Source organism: Porites lutea, chromosome 4, assembly GCF_958299795.1.
Source record: "Porites lutea chromosome 4, jaPorLute2.1, whole genome shotgun sequence".
Lineage (NCBI taxonomy): Eukaryota > Metazoa > Cnidaria > Anthozoa > Scleractinia > Poritidae > Porites > Porites lutea.
Window position 1 is genome coordinate 45,582,297 of NC_133204.1, and position 24,087 is coordinate 45,606,383.

A 24,087-nucleotide genomic window follows, 5' to 3' on the forward strand; every position below is an offset into this window, starting at 1 on the left:
GATGCCGACTCCGAAACGTCTCTATGGTGGCCAAGAACTGCCTTAAAAAAATTCGAATTGTGGAGGTTTTTTAAAATTTATTTTTGATAATTTTCATTTTATTTGTAACTATTTTTCTTTTCCATTTTGAATTAAAAGACAAATACAGAAACTGAAATAAAATCAAAACAAAATCAAATCAAAATTGATTTTCGACCCAGTCATGGCCTTCGGCCTCATGGGCTATTGACTCAGAGCCCATTCGGGCTCGAGGAATAATTGAATATTATTTCACTATATCCTATTCACCACTTGTACGAAACGCAAAACTCCACTGAAGACTTTACTCACGATCGCGATTTGTACAAGTTGTAGCAACCGGAACCACGAAACTAATTCACGACTGGAACAAAACGGCAGTATTGGACCCCGGAGAGGGGACTCCCATATGAAAGGGGCGGGGATGCTCGTCCGAAATTTTGAATTAAACCTGCACGTATTTTTATTTCACCTTCTATTCCACTGTTTGTACAACTTGTCAAGTATGCACGATGGTTAGTTACAGACTTCTAAAGTCTCACGATTTTAGGACCTGTTTCACTCTCTCACGAGTTGGCAACTGATTTCTCACGCTTTCTCGAAAATTCAAACTCCAAAATATTCTGGAGCTGTAGGGTTCGTTTCCAAGTTAGATATCAATAGATAGCAAGCTCAACCCCCCAAAAAAACGCTAACCTCGTTTGATTACATTCTTTTAGCCTACCGCGTCTTAACGCTGCCACCAAATGTGCGGACTTCCTGTTTCTCTTGTTTCAAGATGGCGCCAACAAAAAACATAACAAAACCTAAATCGTAAAATTGATCGTGATGTTTACTTCTCCATGAGCTTTAAAGTGAGACAGTGACTTCTAATTCCCATTATCTCCCCTGAAAGTCCTTTCACTAGGTAATTTGGGACACCTCACGACTTTTTACCCATTTCTCACTTCTCTTCCCAACCCTAGGTTCAGAATCTCACATTCTTTGCCTTTTGGGGGTTGGCAAGTCTCTAGTTAAATCATAGTTATTCAAGTGGAATGGTTATGAAACCCGTTAGACTCCTTCGTTATATGTTTTTGTTAGCTTTTTTGGACCTGACTGTGCACGACGTTCAATAGCATTCCTATCATTTTGAAGCTTACTGACCAACACAGACACCGCATTTATTTATCCAGTCGCAATTTGTGAACAAAAAACAGAGGATTGTGCACGGTGAGGGAGATTCTAACATAAACTTCAGCACCATTGTTTTCAACTTTGATGTTTGCTGGCTTTCATAACCAGTCTTCTCTACTAACTATGGTTAAATTTTCGAAGCAAAGGGAAACAATAAATTTACAATCAATTCAAAGACGAAGTCAAAGTCCAAACTACAAATTTTGCAAAGGAAAACTCACCGACTGTTTGTTAGGTATCGAGATGGTTCAGGTTTCACAAGAAAATAATAAAAGGTCCATATTTGCAGAGTACTACCCTTCTGAAACAGTTTTATATCTAAGTGACAATATGGTACTGACTCCGAAACATATCTATGGTGGCTGAGAACTGCCTCCGATTTGGGAGGTTTCTTAAAATTTATTTTTGATAATTTTCATTTTATTTGTAACTATTTTTCTTTTTCATTTTGAATTAAAAAACAAATACAGAAAATGAAATAAAATCAATACAAAATCAAATCAAAATTGATTTTCGACCCAGTCGAGCGCTGCATGCCACTACCACCACGTATTGCTGAACTATCACGTTCGTGTAACGATGACAGACGCGTGGAAAACGTTAAATAAAAAAGTAACGACAAAGCGGACCAAAAAAGATCCTCCTTAAGACCATCAACGCGCGCGCAACCTCAGCAGCCTTTTACTGGCTGTATCCAAGAAGCCATAGAAATGGAAGGGCGCTTTCCATTCAGCCCCAAATTCCGGAAACTTCGGTTAGAAATCAAATGGAATGGACCAGTTCGGTTCGTTCAAAACTGGTCATCAACACTTTTCAAGGTGGTTTACTTTGATCAGTCCGGTCATTCGGTCGGTCCTCAATGATCGAGTTCTGTTGTCTCATACACTCGATGTTTGATGTAACTTCCTCAAGTAAGTAAGTCTTTCTATCAGCGTTGACTGCAAAGCTTGACAGAAGTTTGAACATGCAATTCAGCTTTGGAGTATTCTTTCCCACACTGTTCCCATTACTAAAGAAAGTCTTTCATTGGGTCATCTTCTTGGCGACGTTTTAACCTATAAGCCTCCATCTCTTCTTCGGTCACCTCATGATAATCACCTTTGAGGGAGTTGTAAGGCCTTCTACGTTCATCCATAGCCAGTAATTTGTCAGCTTCTTGCTGGTTACGTTCCTCTTTCCTTAGTGCCTAAAACACGAATTAGAAAGCATTAGAGTGTGATGACTTGACATTATTTTAATGCCTTCTGAATGATTATCAAATCTCGCTCCATGCAAAATAAAAAACATAGTGACAGCAGGCCACAGATTCTGTCCACATCTTAAATTTGGAACGCAACCACAATCTTCATCAGTGCAACTCACAAGAAGTAACTTACTGACACGGAGGTAGCATGTGCAAATTCATTCCCTTTGTGCTACAATCAAAGGTTACAATTTTAATCCAAAGTTATATATGAGCGGCCCACCTTTTCAAGTTTGTCCCTTTTCACTTCCTCATCATCTTCATCTACTGACTTCTCTCTTTTCTTTCCTTTCTTTCGATTTTCTTGATGAAGCTGAAAAGTTAGCAAAATACAATAATTTTGGTTATGCCAGAAAGAAAATTTTTTTCAAAGAAACAATAATTATTCCAGAATCACTGCCAGGTGTCCTTCTTAAAGAGGTATATGTTGTAGTTAATTTTTTAACTCAGGTAATTTCAATTTTTCCACTGTTTTGGGTATGGTTATGTATGCCACTGAATTTGAAACAAAGGAAAAATAAAAATTAAGTGCGGTGAAAAATTAATTACAACATCTATTTTGCGTGAATGGCCCAACTTTGAGAAAACAGTTTTACAGTAAGGCTAGCCCATAGGTCACAAAATTTTTATCATCTAATATCAAGCCAGGTCAAGAATACTTCCATACATTCTATTAATGTTTTCACTTATTCAGATTCAGTTTTTCATTCTTGCATACATTTGCTGTCAGTTCAGCTTTCTTTTTGACCTGATATAAATGTCTTCAGAGGATTTTTATCCAGGCATTCTATGTGTGAAAAAATTTTCAGTCTGGCCAAAAAATTATTCAGGAAAGTTGTAGTCTAAAATTACTGCTTTTATGCATACAACAAAGCAGGTTTGAATTTGATACTCTTGTCTGTATTGGCCTACCCTTTTTTGCATTTTTAGTAACATTGACTTAGTCTTGCTCCTCAAAAATGTAAAAAAAAAAGACTTGGCCAACATCCAGGCAAATTGGCCTCATATTTGGTCCATAATGCATATGAATCAAACAAACCTCCAGGAATGTTTTCCCACTTTCTTCTGCTTCTTGAATTCTTGTTGCTGCATCTGTTAGAGGTGCAATGGCCTGCAGATCACAGATCATTCAGTTAATAATATTTACTCAATTCTGTACTGAACCAGATCACAACTTGCATTCACCTATATACAATAGAATTTCTCCATACAGAAACCGACATAATATGGACACCTTAAGTTTATGTTTATGGACAGTTCTCAGAAAGCAAAGTCACAGAGTGGCCAGCACTTCGAACTCACAATCTTGTGGGCTGCTTGCTGGATTTGTTCTCAGATGTTCTGAGTGCAAAACCTCGGCCATGCCTGTAAATAGCCAACTAGTTAACTCCAGCCAGTTGAGGTTTTTAATCCTGTTATGTTCTTTTTGGATTACTTGCTTCTAATTATTTGAGTTACTCGAGTGGAGTGCCTGAATTTAAACTGGTAAGATAATCAAGCTTAGTGCACTTTCTACTATTTCCCCTGATCCCCAAGATAACAACCTCTATACAATTACTACCTTTTTATGACATGACATGTAACTGTCACGTCAGAGTGCATTCAACACCTACCCTTGAAGCTGATGTTGCTTTGCCAGCGTCACCTGTACAGTAAGAGTTTCTAATGAAAGAATGACAGCAGGCATATCCCCATTTTCCCTCCTGCCAGTAAGAACCCCAAACGCTCTGTAAAATAAAATCAGGACACCAAAACTTCAATCTGTAACTGCAGCACTCCTCAATGAATGAAAATTTTTCCTGTCCCTGGATCAATGCCTAAAATAACTAAAGAGTTTTGAGATTGTAGGGTGGCTTTCCAAATCAAAAAAAGCACTGTATTAACTTTAGCTCTTTAACAAGGCTGTTAGTTTGTAAGGAAAATGAACACTTTAATTTTGAAATCATAAACAAATTCTCCTCATTAGAAACATAAAATATGCATTGAGGCAAATCTAGTCAATATGCATGTGGATGCTAACATACCGTATGGTTGTTTATGTACACATCTTCTTCATATTTGGATTTTGAAACAGCTTTGTCCTGACCTGTATATAATAAAACAAGGGATTCCATTCAGAGGGTGTGTTTCTGTGGGAAAATCCAAATCCAGAATGTTGAATGCAAAAGAGAGGTAAAACATGCACAGTTCTTTGGAAAAATAAAGAAGAATGGATTATATTCACACTACAATGATTCATCAGATCAAGTTGATCATATCTAAATCTGGATTTAAGGATTTATTTATTAAGAATTAATTCCATTCGTTTAATTTGGGTGAGTGGACCATTCAAATAATAAAGCTTCTTACAAGTACTTTCCTATGGTACTATGGAACTAGGAACCTTTCAACCCTTAGAATTTTCCCTTTTTTAAGCAACTCAGCCGGAAAATTTTCTCTTGTTTGTTTGTTTTCTTGGTGAGAAGTGACATGCATTAGCCTCACTTTCACTCAAAACAAGCACTCATCTGAGGCCGCCCGGGTATACGAAACTGCCTGTTCATTACGAATAATCAGGATTAGGAGACAAAGGAAACTGAGAATCAATCTAGGTTAGAAATGAATGTAATTTTGATGGGTAACACATGTTCTTAACAGAGCTGTGAAACCTACCAATGTTAGCAATACAAAATGGGAATCACAGACAAGAAAAATTGTTGTGGTCTCAGTTCTTAGCTTACCTTTTATAACTTTTCCAGTCCTTGAGAATTCAACATATTGTTCCTGCACAGAAAAAAGATGACATAACAGTAAGTCAATATTGATATGCCATACATGTATAATTCATCTAAGATTTACCACTTAATGAATGGTTCCAAGGGGAACAGGAAAAAACTGGTTAACAAGCTAGACCTTGGAATTTCTTGGATAGCACATCTAATGCCACAGCAGGGCAAACAAGAAAATGGTGTTCAGTGGTCAACATTCACTGGCATTTGTATACCATTACTCTCCGACATCAGTTAGAATTTAATTGTAGACATTGCAGTGCTGTGTCCACTTTGGTGGGATGCAGTTTTCTTTGTTAGATAAAGTAGCTGAGCAGAATGTGTGCAAACAATTCTAGTACAATATGAACCATTCATAATTCTATAGAGAAAATATGTATATATTGTACTTCTTAAAAACTTACCGTTTGTGCCAACAACAGTTCTTTGGGAGGTGCATTCAAGTGTTCTTCGCCTCCATACTGTAAAAGAAAGTCATTAGACTAGAGAATAAAACTAACTCTGTCACAAACTCTATACTAAGGTTTGCTGGAGGAGACTATTGCATCCCATCTCGTTAACTCCGAATTTCATGATATTTTAGCCTGCTTTTTTGTTCCCACTTTTGTTCTGTGTCTTTTTTCTGATAAAGTCAACTTTCTTCTTCCTTGTTACAAAGTAAAATACTGTGGATTTAAAGACTGATATAAAAAGGGTTTAATAATTTCCTTCATTCATGGTCACAATTCTCACCTTTTCAAGAACTGACATTTTCTTGTCTTGTTCAAAGTCACCTTTTTTCACCTTGTACTCTTTGTGCAACAGTTCAAGTTTGGTAGGATCAGCTTGTAAGTGAACATCAGCTCCTTTCTCATAAGCCTCCCAAGCAAACACTGATTGTCAAAAGAAAATGACCGAAAATAAGAAGTTGCAAATTTAAAGAAATTAAGCTACATGTACAGTTGTATCTTAATCAAAGCAAATCTGAATCAAAACTGAGCTTGTGAAAAGGCCATGCATTAGGTGTATGGAATAAAACATCACTGTTTTTTCAAAAATTAATTATAATGGTTTGTTAACAAAACTTTATTACAAATAGCTCTACATCATATCTGATTTACAAAATATATTAATAGTATATGTATGGCTAAAATTATGTTATTACTGTTTATACAATGTACAAGTATTGTTCACGGTAAGTGCAAATACTAACTACATGATAAAAAAATAATAATCAAATGTTTGAAGTGTGGCTTCTGTATTTTCTTTTTATCAAATACATTTCTACATTTCTACTCCATCAAAACAGTGAAGGTCTGCTTAGAAAAAGACCGAAAATTGGTGCAAGATAAAGAAATCGAGCTTAACCTCATTAGCTAAAATGAAAAAAGGGCAACGATTGAGATGCAGGACTTACTTTGTGTCTGAGCCATTTTCCGTGTGTCTCCAGAATAACGAACAAAATTATCTCCTTGATAGGTCACACTGAGAATAAAATAATAATAATAATAATAGTAATGATAATAATAAATTATAAATATCCAAATCTTTTATTGATAACAAAGCTAACTATAAAATCCTATTTACAATTAATTTCACTTAAAAAACTATTCAGTCAAAGCACTATTTACATTATTCCTTTCAATTAAAAAAAAAGACACTTAGTTTTGGTTGAAAAAAATTCATTCCATTAAAATATATCATATATTCGGAAAAAAAATTCAATTAAAAAACGATTCATTTCAACTAAACTAAATTAATAATAATAATAATAATAATAATAATAATAATAATAATAATAATAATAATAATAATAATAATAATAATAATATTACAAGTAGCAGAACATTTTCTCAACTAAGTACTAAGTGGCTTCTGCCACTGTTATAAACCACTGCTTTTGCCATGACAATTAAGAACACATTGAGGCTATAACAAAAATGTGTAACACTATACTACAGACATTGTCCAACCAAATGCTGTACGGAAATTTCACTTTGAAAGATTTAAAGAGCTCGCCACGCAAAATAGAACATGGACCGTGCTAACTCTCTCTTTGACGGACACGGTTGGAAATGCCCCAAAGTCAGTGTTAAATGGAGGTGCCCTCTTTACAGAATGTAAAAATTGATTGAACAAGAACAGTGGGGAAGAACATTAGGTGTCTGTCTTTATTAAGATAGCTCTAGGTGTCTGATAAGACAGCGTTTTATAATGCACTTACTTGTTTTGAGTTCCTTCGCTTTCCTTGAAGGGATTTTCTCGCATGGATCTTGTTTTAGGATCATAGTATGCTGAGTTGGGATCCAAATTGTACAAATACTGGAAAAATAAACTCAAGGTTAGGCTCACACTTGAACCTCAGTGGTAATGGTAGTTTTGGACACTATTTAACAATTATTCCTCAAGCCCGAATGGGCTCTGAATCCATAGTCCATGAGGCCGAAGGCCAAATAGCCTATTGACTCAGAGGCCATGAAGGCGAGAGGAATAGTTGTTTTAGTAAAATCCAACTAGTTGGTCAAAAATATCGAGAATAAAAAAACTTTAGCTAGTTAAAGCTAGACTTTAATCATTTTTTGCCGCCAAAAAGCCCGCGCTATTCGCTACTAGTGGGCTATAACATATAGCCTTGTAGTAGCTCAACCAATCAGAATGCAGCATTGATGATAGACCACTAGTTGGATTTTACTAAAACAGAATATTTTGGTCAGGTAATATGGTTCTAACTGTCTGAGTCTGTGCATGAAATCTAATACATGGTATGACAGCAGAATGATCTGCGGGAAAACATCTCTTGAGAATTACTGGCAAATGTTAATATTAATTTGAAACTGAAAATAATAACAATAATTATTAATACATTACAAAGACATCACCCCCTCCTCAAAAACATACATACATGTAAAACCTTCACATCAAGAGTTTTAATTCATCACTTTCAATAAAACCACCACCAACAGTGATTATTAATGATAATAAAATAAATAATATACTTCATTATACCTTTGCTGTATCTTCTCGAATTCTCAAGTTTCTCACAGTTGTTCGCCTAAGAATTCAGGAAAAGTACCAAGAAAATATCAATAATTTCAATAAGGCATAAGTTGGAGTAACTACTTTAATTGGCTGAAATGTAATAAGAAGATTTTGGTTTGCCACAAACTTTGAAGTTTTCAAAAATGAGGAATAAAACTGACCTCTTAGTGTCAAATTTTTGTCCTGGCATATCAATTCTGTCGGCATACTTGTCTTCATCACCACTATCTGCATCATCCACTACTTCAGCCTTTTTGCCTTCTGCTAACTCTTGTTCAAGCTGCTCTGCCTTCAGGTGTTGTTTGGCCTAAAGATACACAAATGAAAGGTTTTCTTGTTGGTTGAGCTTATATCAGGGTTTTGTACAGATTTTTCCAGACTTTTTTTCAAAATAATAATTTCTTTCTTTAGACTTGAGGCTACATGTATCAAATAGATGATCAATACAGACCTTAAAAAGCAGTAACAAAGCTTACAAGAGAGTTTTTAAAACAGTATTTGACTGAGAAACAAAATGGTTATTTAAAATTGGTCGCTTATGAGAAGTGGTCTCTATGAGAATGTTGACTGTAGTCAGATTAGTCTGATTCCAGTAAACAATTTCATCTTTACTGACTGCCTGGTACTCTACTGTGGTTGATCTTGCAATGACTGTGGTTATTCAACTGTGAAAAATTAAACTAATAGTCCAATACGTACCATTTCTAGCTTAACATACTCCTCAACAGTCTTCTTGTAGTCATCAACATTATAACCATTCCATCTAAAATGACATTTAAAACATTCAAACAAAAAAATCATTAGTCTGATGCATGGTGACTATAACTAGTTAGCAGGTGGGCATATTGGAGTCCAGCTGAGTTGAGTTGGACTGCTTACAATTTCCTGGCTAAAACCTAGCCTGTGCCACAGGCGCAATTTAACCTCGGTTTGTAAAGTCAGCGAAACAGTGCCAAGATATTTCTTCCGTGTCCCCAACAGTAGTGCATTCAAGTTTCCTTTCATCCTGATTGGCAAATTGACAAAATGGCAATGACAAGTGTGAACCCAGAACAAGGATTTTGGTTGCTCTTTCACAGATTGACTTAGCCTGAGTATGTTCTGTGTGTGGAGCAGGTTAGCTAAAACCCTGACACATAGAGTTCTAAAGTGATGACATGCGTCATAAAAATGAAATTTTCCTAAATTATGGGATTTGTTGGGATATTTTGAAAGAACAACATCTGAAAGGCCTACTTGCCAAAAACTAGCATTGTGGGGCAAATTGTCTCAGAGATACTAGTCCCGTTTTGCTCTGATGACTCCATACAAATCCTTCCAAATTTGACTCCGTTCCTAACGTTATGAACTGAGTCAAATTTAGAAGGATTTGTATGGAGTCATCAGAGCATAACTGGGCTAATATCACAAAGGCAATTTGCCCTGGAATGCTAATTTTTGGAAACTAGGCATTTTGAAAGTGGTTCATTCTTAATACACCGAAAAATCCCATAATTTCACAAATTTAATTTTTTATGACATCACACTTCAGAACTCTATAATAAAATATTGGTAAAAGTGGAAGTTCTTCAGAGAGCAAGGATTTGTGGAGTTTGCCGAAAATTAATAAATATTATCATTCTAGCCATTTTCATCATTATTAAAATTAAAGCATCCAAGAAAAGGAAAAAAAAAAAACAATGCCTGTCTCTCTTACCTGTCTCTTTTGCCATCAAAATCAAACGACAGTTGTGGTTGTAGATGTTCATCAGGTTTTATATCATCTCCAGTGAATTTAGCTCCAACTCTTCTGGGTCTCTGAACAGTGCACACAAAATACACGGAAGTAATCAGCCCAGTTGGAAAAGAACAATTACAACTAGAAATATGTGTCTCAAGGAAACCAACAGAACTGAAAGAAATTTAGCAAAAGGGTGTTCACTTCTGGCTCAGGGATCCACATACGATCCATGGATGAGGTAAATTTAGACAAATTTTTATACCTCTCTCCTCACTACACTGCAAGGAACTATCATTCAAAGCATTGAAATAGGAGTAACGGTAAGTAAAACTGTTGTTATGGCTTATTCTCAAAAGAAAAAAGACTCTACAATTCAGGAATACTGAATCTACTACTGTCATGTTTACCATTGATCTTAGAAATGCTTTGAAAATGAAAAGCTAAAAAACCATAATTTAGCCCTTTTAGTGTAAAACTGGTTTCCACTCAAGATTAAAAGATACAGTATATATAAACACACAGTCACAAGTTTAAGTTTACAGCAAGATTGTTCAAGGATAATATTGAACCCTCTGTGGTCAACAAAGCTGAAGGAGAGATCTGGTCGAGCAAGAAAATTCCATTTATTTTGATTAGTTACTTAAACTGCCTTGATTGTGAGGGAATGACACGAGCACTGTGATCTGCGTGTGCTTAGGCATGTACAGTATTTATTCATTCTTTGCAAAGTCTCTTCGTTCAAGAAAATATTTTCACTTAAAAGTTGTTTTTGTTGCATGGTCAGCTTCTCCCAGTTGTGTGCGAGAAACAGTTTTCTGTCTAAATACAGAGAGATCTGTGAACGAGATTATGTCAAGGGTTGACTAGCAAAGAGTAAATATATGAATGAATGAATAATTTTATAATAAAATGATTGTATGTTCATTAAAATTGTGGCCCAATATTTTTTCCCCAAAACATAAAGACTAGTGAAACCCAATGATGCATAACGCATACTGATTTTCAAGGACATCAAGGATAAAAGTATTATTTTAATACCTCCATGCAGTCTTTTTTTTTATGTGTCATTGCTCCACAGTTTTCACAGGCCCCTTTCCTAAACTTAGTAGCAGATGGCACCTATAAATGTAAATAAGATCTTTAATGTTATATTTCTGTTTATATAATTACAGCTGTAATATGTAAAAAACAATATACATTTACAGGACAAAATTTCCAGCTCATTCAACTGTTTTAAATAAATATTTCTATCCCCCAGATTTCTGGATTTTGGACATACCGTTATACTAAGACAGGACCAAGACAGCAACTGCAACATAGCAATGACTTGGTCACCAGAAGGAAAAAGAAGAAGAGAAAGACCAAAAACCACCTAGACTATGAGTAGTGCCCCATTTTTCCTAAGGGATAGTAGAGCGAGCAAAATGCGAGCGCGCGTGAAAGTCACCTGATGTGAGAAAAGACGTTACGCGACGGGGAGAGAGAAAAATGAGTCGGTAGTCCCTCAATTTTCTCTCTCCCTGCTGTGTGTCTCCTCTTCTCACATGGGGTGATTTTCAAGCATGCTCTTCAATCCCTGAGGAAAAATAGGGGACTACTCACAGTCTAAAAACCCACCTTCAGACAAATGGTTGGAAAGGAAAGGGTAGAAGCAGGGTGGTAATCATAGGAGGAAGTGAAGACCATTGCAGCTAACCGAGATAAGTGGAGGGACTCTGTGAAAGCTTTATGTGCTACAAAGCACAAAGAGGATAGGTGAGGTGAGGTGGCATGAGATTTCTGAATTTAGCAGGCAATGAAAGCCAAAAAATTATTCCATGTATTTTTATTGGAAATATGGTCAATCAAATATGCCCTTGGCATTTCCATGACAGAGCTGTCAAGGGGGAAAAGATTTTTGTAAAATTCCAAACTCTTTACTTACTAAATTTGTTCCTTTCTTATACCACTCATTTATGGAAGAAAACTGCTTCTGTTTGTCTTCCTGAGGTCGTTGATGTTTCAAAGTAGGCCTAAAGGACAAAAGCAATGTAGTGATCAACATTCTTTTAATTTCCTTTCACAAGTGTCAGAACAAGTTTGGGTAGACAGTAAGGACCAGCTGGAAAGGAGAATGAAAAGGGCAAAGGAACTTTATACATTATGTACTAGAATTATTCATCTTTTGTTCTCCTACCTTGATGTTCCATAATACCAAGGCGCTTGGGAAATATACTGCGGAATATGAGGGTTAATGTCCCTGGAAAAATATAATAAAACAAATTTCAGTATGACATCTAAACAATGCTGCTAGTACCTTCAACGGTAAGGCTTTTAATCAAACAGAACTCGACTAAAATAGAATCATAAGCATCGACTCACTTTCCCTCCTCATCAGTCAAAGCTGGCGCTGTACCAGCCTTTCTAGCTTCTTCTAACTCTTTCTCTTTCCGCCAATCTAACCTACTCTTTTTCTGCGACTCCGTTTTGGCCGCCATCTTGTGTTTTCCTTCCCATAGTCCAATTCCAGTGTAGTGGAAGTTAGTGAGTGCGTAGCAAGAACAACGTCACTTCCTTTTTCGTCTTTTTGTTTTAGATTTAAGGGAGGGGACGGTTAGCTGTTCTAACTAAGAATTGATTTTTCTCCCTTTTTACGCCTCAAAATACAACAAAAAGTACGTTAAGATAATTTTTTATATTCAAAATATCAATAATTTAGTAAAAAAGTGCCAGAAATTCGTCAAAAAATACCTTTTCTACCAATGACAAAAGTCATACTCAACGTACCCGGGTAGAAATATTTGTGACCAATTGAAATAAGAAATTGCAGAGTTCAGTAACGTTATCGTAACTGGCGATTGAGCAATGCTGGACTTCACGAACATGTTTTTATCGTTGTGCTTCCTCCTTATATCCAAAGCTTTAGCGGATGAATATTCTAAAGGATATCTTAGAAGGGAACATTCAATTTTTAAAGGTAAAATGACAAAGTGCTTGTTAAAAATCTTTATGCAAAAGTCTTCCAAAATTTAACTTTTGTAGTCGTAGAAGGCAGTGTTCTCTCGTATATTTCATTTCCTGTCTAGAGAAAGCTTGATTTCTTCAAGTTTTCTCTCGTCTCTTTGAATTTTGTTTTTAATATATCTTCATTTCTGAGTCATTGGATGTCTGATGGATACCTGTAGGAAGATGCTTTGGTTTAGCTTGATAGTCACTGCGGATCATGAGTGGCAGTTTTTTCATGTGACATGCATGCACGTCGCGAACGCGCGCAAAAAGAAGACATAAGCTTAAATTGTATGATTGTGTTGGAATACATAGAAAACATTTACTATTAGGCTTATATTTTTTCCCGAGAGTTATTTTTGCTGATCATATTCATTTGCTTGCAGTTCCTTTTGAGTCATTAAACTTTAATCTCAGCTCATCAGATACGTGATTGCTGCTTGTATTCATATTATTCATTTGAATGAAATGAACATTTAAGATTTTTGTTTTTTTGTTTGTTTTGAAGATCAGTTAAAAATGAAAATAAACGATTTCATGAATGATCTTCAGAATGTTTCTAAGGTGGATTACAAAATGTAGCTCAGTATCCAAAATGAGAAACTGCAGAGCGGGAGGTCGTGGGTTCGATTCCCAAAGCCGGACCAGTACTCAGGGTCTTAAACTAACTGAGAAATGACGGTACTCCCTTTTCACTGCAAATGGCGAGACCTTCACATGGCTTGGAAGACCACCTAAAATGACGGTCCCGGCTCAAGTTGGAGATGTAAAAATAGAGTCCCCAGCCCGGGGGGGCACTTGGGTAGTTTTTGGGTGGGTATGTGCCGCCCAGGACTCCAAATTGGCACCCCGTTCTAAAAAAAAATTCCCCTAAAATTGATACCCCGTTCTAGAAATGGGCAAATTTTTTATACCCCGTTCTAGAATTCGCCTTAAAACTGATACCCCATTCTAGAAATGGGCCAATTTTTTATACTCTGTTCTAGAAAGTTTGTAAATTGAAATAGCCCTGTTTTTTTAAAAGATATTTCTTTATTTGTTCGACTCATACATCAAATAAACGCTTCTTCATAATCGGGAACAATTTTAAGCAGAAGATAAAGCCGTGATCCACAATTTTTTATACCCTGTTCTAGAAAACGCCTCTGAAATGGATACCCCGTTCTAAATCAGGAGCTTCAAAATCACGACCCTGTTGGGCGGCACATACCCGTATAGGCAATGTATGGGAGTACCCCCCCCCCCCCCCCCGGGGTCCCCTTTTAGTTCTTTCCTACATTGCCACTCAAATAAAGTGAATTTTTTTAGGGTATGGATCCTCACAAAAGGGTATCATTTTTACACTTGTTGGCATCGTGTTCTCAGTGTGATCCTTATATAGGGTACCTAGATTGTATCAGCTAATTTCAAGTGCAGAACATTCCCCAGCTACATGAGAAATTAATCATCTCCTAGTATAATGAAAAGGATGAAAGTTTCTGTCTTGCTATTTGATTGTTATTTCTTACCTTTTTTCCACTGAGTAGGGAGTTTTTTTCGGGTTTGGACCCAAAATACATAATGCACATGTAGGGTATCAATTTTCTTTTGTCTCATCCCTAAATAGGGTCAGTTTTTAAGATGTTGGGTGGCACAGTCATCTATCTGAAATTTATGAGTACCTCCCCACTCCCTACCCGGCAGGGTTGGGAGCAGACAGGGTAACCCTTCCTCTAGAATAACCCATTTCTCTTGTAAACAAAGGTAGGAAACACATGGTTTGCCTGTTACATATTTAAATGGCAGAAGGGTTACCTTTGACAGACAAAGACAGTTTTTTTTTGCCGCTCTTTCTTTAATTATTATTAATGCACGTTTGTAAAAGAATAATATTATCATGTGGTGTAAACATTCTTTCACTGACTTTTTTCGTAGGCTCTGGTCCGTCTATACCATACTGGGATTTCCATGGAAATACTTTTATATCAAGTAGCTATATTAGATTGACACCTGACCATCAGAGTAAGAGAGGTGCTATTTGGAATACTGTGGTAGGTCTTGTAAAAGAATAATAATATTATAATATTATATTCCCTATGTGCATCCTACTTACTGACTTGCGAGATGATATGTCTCACTACGTAAGAAACATAATTGGATAACATTATCTGCCATATCCAGAATTTTCACAGTTAAAGTGCAAAAGGTGCTGATACTGTCTAGTTTCACTTTCCATATGCACTGATCCTCTGTGGGCCTTTCACTCATTGGTCCAACATTCAGTTCTTCATCTGGGTGTGCCCATCTTTCATTAATTATCTCCTTGTTTCTCCCGCAGCTGTGGCTAAAAAAAGTTTGTTTGACAACTAGATAGCATTCCAAGAACATGCATTTGGGGTGTATTGGGATTCCTGTGCTGAGATTGCTCAATTATTTGACTTTTTTTTGTCAGCCATGTCATGTTAAAGACTGGGAAGTATTGCTCCACTTTAAAGTTCATGGAACTGGAGATGCATTGTATGGAGATGGATTTGCATTTTGGTATAGCAGAGAAAGAATGCAAGACGGTAAGGTTGAGAAACTAATGTTTACATAATCGATGTGACTTTTGTATGCTCCTGAAATACAGGCATGCTTGGAATTGACTGAGCCATTAACAGATCTGGCCCCAGTTGTTCAAAAGCTGGATAGCACTATCCATCGGATAAATCACTATCCAGTGGATAGGTATTTAGGGAAACCAATTGCGCTATTCAGTGTTAGAGATAATTTTATCCGGTGGATAGCACTATCCACCTTTTGAACAACTGAAGCCAGGGCCCAGTTGTTTGAAGGCCGATTAGTGCTAACCTGGAGATAAATTTTAATCTGAGTTTCGTTTTCTTTGTTCAAGAGCACCCAATAATTTTCTCTATAATTCTGTTTAGAGCATCCTCTCAACAAATTGTAAACAAAGGGAATGTTAATTGTTGCTATTAATTTATTTTAAGCTTTCATATTATGTGAATTCAATTCACAGACTGGCTAACCTTGGGTTATCTTATCTCAGCTTTGAAAAATCCGAGCCTGAGTTAACTTGATTTTAAGTAGGAAAAGTATTTAGTTTTCTGTTCCAGCTTGTTAATGGGCTGGTATTACAACCTCCTCCAGCATGGGGCAAAACATTTACCACTGAGTCCCTGATGAAAATCCCTTGTAGCTGTTACCTTCTTAGTCTAGTTTTTTGACGTCAGTCTGTCATGTGAATCAGGGCTTCTGGTTTTTTAAGTGATGGTGCGATTTCACACAGCTGACTTCAAATCACAGTAAATTAATATTTAACAGTAATAGATGAAAAGATTTCCAAGCTTAATATATCAAGGTGATTTACCAGTAAAAAGCATTAAAAATATCTTAAAGCTTCAAATGCAGTTGTTTTAAATCGGTGGGCTGTACGTTTTTGTTGAGTATACAGTTGAACCTCCCATGAGCGACCACCCAAGATGCAAAGACTTAGTGGTCGCTTACGGGAGGTGGTTGCTTACAAGAATCAAACGACAGGGGTCTATTCTGAGAAGATGTACGGACACATCTACTTTATGAAAAATAATTTATTGCATACAATTTCTAAGTTACAACATGTGTAGTTCCAGATTGATTCTACAATTCTTTGCTTATTCTAAGTAACATAGTACACACAGCAAACATAAGAGATCACACAAATCATCAAGTGGTTGCTCACAAGAGGTTAAAAACAATGGAAATCAGTAAACTGTAAGCCCCAAATATTGGTCGTGGTCACTTACAGGAGGTTGTCGTTTATGAGAGGTTCCAATTGGAAGGCTTTGACTGGAAAAGTTTTGGTGTTTTGGATAGCCAGTCACTTATGGGAGGTGGTCGCTTACGAGAGGTGGTCGCACATGGAGGTTCGACCGTATTGCTTGCCTGTTAAAAGTAATTTGAAGTTAGATTAACAGCTGTTAGACTGCTGAGCACAATTACAACTTTTATAATAATGTATTTGAAGGTAGTCATGATTATTTTCTTGCCTTTGTTCTTTCAGGCAGTGTATTTGGCAGCAAAGATTATTTCTATGGTCTTGGCATATTCTTTGACACATACAGTAATCATAATGGAGAACATCAGGTACATGTACCATATTACAAAGGTTTGTTTGAAAGAAACAGAAAGTGGCTAAGTGAACCTTTTCCTCTTTGTCTCATTTGCCATTGTGAAAGAGGCAAGGCTGTGCTCTAAGAAAAATTAAAAGAGCCCAGTACTCTAAAACTGTGAAATCTAATGTGCCTGGCATATGATTTCTATGAGTCTATGAGAAAACTAAGATTTCTGTTCCCCTGGGAGCAAAATGTGGGTGCCATTGGCCAGCTGGCTCTGCTAGAGCACAGGGTTGAAGAGGGGATCAATATTTTTTTCAGAAAGTACTTTTGGCACAAGATACATAATACTTCCTCTACCTATGCCATTTGATACTGTTGTTAACTTTTGTTTTATTTTCAGCATGAACATCCCTTCATTTCTGCCATGGTTAATAATGGTTCTGTTCATTATGATCATGATTCTGATGGAACTCACAGCCAGATGGCTGGCTGCTCGGTAAGTACCAGCATACACCTGTATACTTCAACTGTTTTCCTTAAACAGGGAGTCAGAGAGTAAAAAGTTAATTTGTTGTTGTTGTTTTTTTAGGCGAGTTTCCGTGGCCAAGGACATGACACATTTGCCCTGATCCGTTATTCTGGAACACAAGATCGCTTAACTGTAAGTTCATGGACAAATATTGGTCATTAGCTCGCACATCTCAACCTCTTGTTATTATTAAACACTGTTGTGATAAAAACACCTCTGCATTTAATACAGAAGTGTTTTTATCGTGAAGGTGCAACAGTTCCCTTGTTTCCAGAGAAACTAAATTTCACACAGTCCATGTCTCTGTAGTTCGGACACTTCTGTAGTGTGGCACTTGGGTAATTAATTAAAGGAGCTGTGTCATGCAGTTTATCCAAATTCAGCCATAAGGAACTTGCCACCACTGCATATCGCATGGAAGTACTTTAAATAACAACTGAGACCAGTAAAGCAATAATACAGCAGATACAAATAAAGTACATATGGGCATAAGGTGAATTGCAACATAGTAGGGATTTTGAAACGTGTTCAGCCTAGCAGTTTTTCAAAACTTTATTTGTTTAGGATAGAGACATCTGGTTTTCACAAATGCAACTCTGTTATTTTGTCATTTGAAAGTAGTATTTTCACTAATGTTAAGTTTAAGTTTGATAGAGAATATTTGGGAAACTTAAGGGCCGTGATAAGGTCCAGAAAGTTTAACTGCACTGGAGTGCTAGCTCAGTCTTACTTTTGCATAATGTCAAGGCTATCATAACAAGACTGGTTCAAGACTGCCATTAATATTGTCAAGTGCTTCATTTGTTGTCACTTCAATGTTGTTTAAAAAAAATAAAATGACAAGCTTGAATATATTAAGTGATTGTAAAGAGTGTGGAATAGTATCCTTTGAATGCTGATATGTTTTAAATTCTTAATTAGATGATGGTGGATGTTGATAACAAGAATGAGTGGCGAGAATGTTTTGATGTTGGAGGAGTTAAACTTCCAACAGGATTGTATTTTGGAGCATCAGCTGCCACTGGCCAACTTGCAGGTATAAATTTTACTGCATAAATGAAAATTTCTCTGAAATTACAATGTGAGAATATTACTTTGTTTGTTACAGTATATTAGTTATGTAATAGCTATAATATTAAGTTTAACCAAGGGCAAAAGCAAAGCTCTTGTTGGGTCTTCTAAGAAATGTCCTTTTGAGGTAATTAAACTTTTGCCATAAGCAAGTAGCAAACTGAATTCCTATTTCGTATTCCTATTTCGCACTTAAGCCTGCGATCAGCTGAAAACCATTAACTGTCAGCCGAAAACTTAAGAAAAACAAGTCACCTCTTGGTGAGTTGTACACCTCAATTGGCAATAAAGGCATGTGGCAATGGTTAGCAGTTACCCTAGTTTCTTGGCAGCTGTCAATTGACCATAACATGGATGTCCAATATCAAGTTAATCACAGATTGTTTTTGCCTTGGAACTTCAAGCTAGTAACATGACGGACCGAACGTACGGACGGACAATTTTGTCAGAACCCATTAAAATTTCTCTGGTAGAGAGCTCCGCTATGATTAGGTTTATCAACAATGCACGTGTCTCACTTTTACCTGTAATAAAGTCAAACCCTAACTATTTAAAGCCTTAAGATAAACATCAAATACAAACTTCTGACTGTTGAGTGTTCACTTTGTTGCCTGTGCAGATAATCATGATATCATGTCCATCAAGTTTTATGAAACTGAAGTACCTGTTATGTCTGATACTAAGAAAGATGAAGACCGATCTACAATAGTTCCATATGCTTCGGGAGCTGAACCTTACAGAGGTAGTGTGTAAAATACTAATAGTAAAGGGTAGTAAGAGATGGGACATTGGAAGGGGTGAACAAACTTAAAATCCTTCTGTCCATTCAAGAAAGATCGAATATGTATACACAGGGTTCGTACAGGTCATGGAAAACCTGGAAAGTCATGGAATGTAAGGATTTCATTTTCCAGGCCTGGAAAGTCATGGAATTTAATTGTCGGTCCTTGAAAGTCATAGAAAATTAAAGTTACTGCAGATGGACAATGTAAGATGCAATAATGTAGAGAGGAGTGATTAAACAGCGCTAACGGCCCGCATTTTGGTGGACACCAGAGTTTGTGTCTGTTGAACTGTTTAAGGTAAAAAAATACCCTAAAACAAGGAAAGTTTTTAAAATTTTCGCAAGTGACAGCTAAATCTAAGCCAAAAGGTCATGGGAAACTTGAAAACGTCATGGAAAAAGTCATGGAATTTGAAGAGCTCAAACGAGTACGAATCCTGATACATCCGGGACAGGCTGAAAAAAGTAAATAACAGCTAAGAAACCAAATCGTGCATACATGGTGAATAAAAAAAATTACATGCAAAGCAGAAATTCCCCCTTAACTTTTTTTACGGTCTATCTCTAATTTAATGTATTTATTCCATATACCGAAATTAGTTCGAAAGGAGTACAGCCAACACGTGGACGGGAATCCCTATGGGGACCTGGGACGGCAAAGAGGACTATGAAAAATATGCTTTGTGACCTGCATCTGCATCGCGCTTCTATAAATTGCTTTGTGTTGCCTACACAACTACGACTTGAATTATAAACCACAGTCGGCAGCACAATGAACCGCCACTGTATGGGGGTCTTGTTTGGAACGTAACAAACGCTGCTGAGTCGAAATCAGTAGTAAACGACACCGTATTGGAACAACTTATTGACGAACTCAAACAAAACTAACAACCATTGTCTCGGGAATGGGAGGAAAAAAAAACACAAATTCAATCAGCGATTGATACAAAAGAAAAGGACTTAGCATAGTACTGAAGGGGCTGTGCCGGCACGGCTGTCTAGTTCATTATGTTTATGATGCAAATTACGCATCCTTATTCGCTATGGAACTTGCAAAAATACTCGTCAATGGCAAAAACATTACAGGTTCGTGTCACTGGAATATGTCTCCCAAGCATGAAATCAAACGATACAAACAACAAAAATGAACTTTGCGGAAAAACTGTCAGGCTAATAAGTTTTAAAAAACCACGACTGCAATCTGTTTCCATCTTCTTCAATTTTTCCATTCGTGACTTATTGTATTTGCCGTATTTTTTACCTCGTCTTTGAATGTTTGAAGCAGTTATGTGTATGTTTGACCGAGTTCGGTGACAGCTCGCACTGTTTGATTTTTGACAAATTTCGTAACTGATCTCCTTTAATTCACTAACTTTTTTACTTGTTGTCTTCAGATCGTGTCGAGGACGTGCAGGGAAGCTTCTCTTCAAGAACTGTAAAGATTTTTACCTGGCTGTTTTGGTTCGCTCTTGTAGCTGTCTGTGTCGTTGGAATTTCTCTTTATGTCTACCAAAAACGCCAGGAAGATTCAAAAAAGCGATTCTACTAATTATAAGTAGCGAAGACTGAAGTTTGATATCAAAACAACCTAACGCGTTACCAGGAGAAAACGGTGATGCCCTCAGAGAAGAGCACAAAAAAATGACCCCTTTTTATCTAAATTATTTGCATGTTTTTTGTAAGATCTTCGTTTTTACTGACTTTTGGTATAATCTGTCATTCGGCCAATCTGAGCCTTTAATAATGTGATCAGTCAGTGGCGAAGCACATTAATTAACTCGTTACTGTTATAAATGTATTAAGAGAAGTCAATTCTTTCAGTGCCACGCTCCTAAATGGACCGCAAACAACAGAATAGTTTTGGACGGTTGTCACTAGTGTGACCTTCTGAGCACCTGAGTAATAGTTATTGTATCGCGACGGCCAAGGTAGAGCCAAAGATTAAAAATGGCCATTCCTTTATCATTTTATCCGTAAAAAAAAAAAAAACGTTGAACCCCCTTTTATTTAGCATCAGAAACTGTACGAAGAAAAGTACTTTAACTAGTCACCCAGAATTAGAATAAATTACAAATTCTTGGTCGCTTGAAGCGTTCTCGCGCGAATATGAATGGCTTTTTTTGTCACGATGTGTACATGTGTGAAAATGGTAGGTTTAAACAGTTTTTATGCAGCCTTCAAACCAGAATGTTAAATTGTTGGATATGATAAAAAAATTAGCGAACGCTGATAAAATCTGATACCTCAGTTTTAATACCTAGGAATGCTAGATTTACGCTTTTAACAAGTCGCAACAATAGATGCAGAGTTACGTATGGCCTGCAATACGTTGTTCTTAGTCGAAGTTCACATGGTGCATTCTATGATCGGTGTTTTGTCGAGCTAAAACAATAAGTATACAGTAATTCTAGGAAATGTATAAGCCCCGTGTGTATAAGTAAAAAACATTTTTTAAAATTGATTTAGACTGGCTTTACTGGCTTTGCAAAGGAATAGTGTAATAGTGGGAGGATGTTTCCTTGATAACAGTGTCTTATGGAAATAATAATACTAATAAAAAAAATTCCAAAAAAAACATTACCCGCTGACACTTGCTGTGTTTCCATCTCTTGGTGTAGGCACCCTGAAATTCAGTTTATTCGGACTATCCTTTGTCCCATGTGTAAGTAAAACTAAAAACGTAAGAAGTATTGTTGAAAAAGTTTGAGTTTGTGCAACGGTGATCGCTTAAGTGCTTTTCTGGTAAGAGGAAAGGAGTAGACCTTGTGTCACACCCACATGTGTTTTTCAAATTCTGGAAATAGGCGCTAGATACACTTGTAGGCCTTAATAACAATAATCGTCAGGGAGCTCTAACCATAGTAATTTTGGAGAGATTTTTGCAGGCATGCCATTAAAATTTAAAACGGTTGGCCCAACATTTCAAGTTTCAATGCCTAAATATAGTCGTAAATAACAAAATTAGACGAGGTGGGTTTTTGTTATTCAACTGATGTGAATATAAGTTGTAGTGGTTTAAAATGATACTAAATAGCGTGACGTAGGGCCCTTTACCGATATCTCCTTTCCAGTCCTTTAAGAGGCTCTGCCATGGGGGTGGGGGAGTGGGGTGCGCGCTTGAGCATTAGACCTCACTCGAATAACTCTACTCCCACCCCAAGTAGAGCTTGAAAAGAAGACTATGTAGCCTTATGCATGGATCCCTAAGCCGTTCTCGTTGAAAGGAGACCTCAATGTTGAACACTAGTATTGAGCTGATAGTCTTCAAAGCCATAGTCTTCGCATCATTTTTTTGCTTCGAAAAGTTCGTTCCCTGCTCTATTGAGAGGCTGGTCTCCTTCGCGGCCACTCGGGCCGGAGTCACGCAAGCTCCCCAAGCGGCTGTTAAGGAGACTAGCGGGAAGAACTACAATTTGTTCGAGAAATGGGGTAGACAAGTCAAAGGGAACAGGTAGTGGGAGAAGGTGATTCTCCCCTTTTCTCCACTCGTCGCTTGAGCTTAAGCTTGCGTGCCAGCGTCTCTTATTTCCTTTATCCCGGCGTAGTCAATCGAACAAAATCGAACTCAATCGAATAGGAGACGTATACAAGCAGCAAATGTAACAACGCTTGCACTCTAACTGGCTTATGTCCACCCACGATCAAATCGACCGATATATTTAATTTATTCTTGGCTCCAAAGCTCGAGAGAATATTAAAAAAGAAACCACCTTGGATTTGGGGGACAAATAATACATTCTTCTATTATGTTCTCCCAAAGTCCTCGGAGTCCAGTATGAATGTTAATCTATCATGAAATATTAGTCTATTGATCGCACATTCTACTTCACCCCACCCCTGCTTTCTATCGGGTGTTAAGGACAATGGTTAATATTTATTCACCGTACTGAAGGTGAAAAGTACAGGATAATTACCTCTAAGCTAGCCAATCAGGGCGCTCGAAAAGCGTTATTGACTGGCTTGGTATACACTAATACTTCTTTTAACATATGTTTTAAACTTCCGCGTATAAGTATTCCCCCCCAGTTTTAGGCCCATCTTCCTCTAAACAAAAAAATGCATCCGGTTATAAACCCACCTGGATATAAACCCCACTCTAGCTTCTATTGAAAAGGCCATTTCCGAGTTACAGAAAAGCTCACTTTCAAAACGAGGCTAAGTGCGAAACTTTTGTTGTGAAAATGAGTTTTATTTGCATCAAAATTAAAACTCATTTTCACAACAAAGGTTTCGCACTTAGCCTCGCTTTGAAAGTGAGATTTTTTGGAACTCGGAAATGGCCTAATGAATAGACCTTTTTACCGACACGGAGGCCATATTGAATTAGTTACATTTAAGAAGTATTATGGGATTCCCAGGGGGCATTAGCACATTCCGGTATATTCACTTAGATTTAACGCGCGCCTTTCGGGGCACTTTTTCTTAAAGTTTTCCTAGAATAAGATTGCAATGGGAAAAAAGATCGTTAAGATCGTTGTGCAGTGTTTGGATGTAATAATGATCGCGTTTTTCTCGAGAAATATGCATTGAAAGACCATATTTCTAATACTAAACAAGTACAACGGATCGTGCTCATGCCCCCTGGGCATCCCATAATACTTCTTACATCGCATTAATTCAATATGGCCGCCGTATCGGTAAAAAGGTCTACTCGACGTTTACTACGTTTTGAAGCTTAAAGAGCTTGTAACTTCAAAAG

General features: G+C 37.0%; 2 protein-coding genes across 2 annotated transcripts; one reads left to right on the forward strand and one right to left on the reverse strand.

The window, feature by feature from the left end:
* Window positions 1-1,553: 1,553 nt before the first annotated feature.
* LOC140933788 (pre-mRNA-splicing factor SLU7-like) lies at window positions 1,554-12,461 on the reverse strand. The gene is made up of 18 exons (XM_073383435.1): window positions 12,305-12,461; window positions 12,120-12,182; window positions 11,868-11,955; window positions 10,982-11,062; window positions 9,920-10,020; window positions 8,923-8,986; window positions 8,385-8,530; window positions 8,191-8,236; window positions 7,409-7,506; window positions 6,602-6,669; window positions 5,938-6,077; window positions 5,610-5,666; window positions 5,158-5,200; window positions 4,462-4,523; window positions 4,051-4,164; window positions 3,477-3,548; window positions 2,661-2,750; window positions 1,554-2,380 (listed from the first exon to the last, which is right to left on the reverse strand). Exons 1-18 carry the CDS (start codon window positions 12,418-12,420, stop codon window positions 2,204-2,206), a joined length of 1,626 nt encoding a protein of 541 aa, XP_073239536.1. The 5' UTR covers window positions 12,421-12,461; the 3' UTR covers window positions 1,554-2,203.
* A 277-nt stretch (window positions 12,462-12,738) lies between these two features.
* LOC140933790 (vesicular integral-membrane protein VIP36-like) lies at window positions 12,739-21,849 on the forward strand. Its single transcript, XM_073383437.1, has 9 exons — window positions 12,739-12,899; window positions 14,843-14,958; window positions 15,360-15,474; window positions 16,950-17,032; window positions 17,405-17,500; window positions 17,594-17,665; window positions 18,455-18,569; window positions 19,224-19,346; window positions 20,783-21,849. Exons 1-9 carry the CDS (start codon window positions 12,788-12,790, stop codon window positions 20,935-20,937), a joined length of 987 nt encoding a protein of 328 aa, XP_073239538.1. The 5' UTR covers window positions 12,739-12,787; the 3' UTR covers window positions 20,938-21,849.
* The last annotated feature ends 2,238 nt before the right edge of the window (window positions 21,850-24,087 follow it).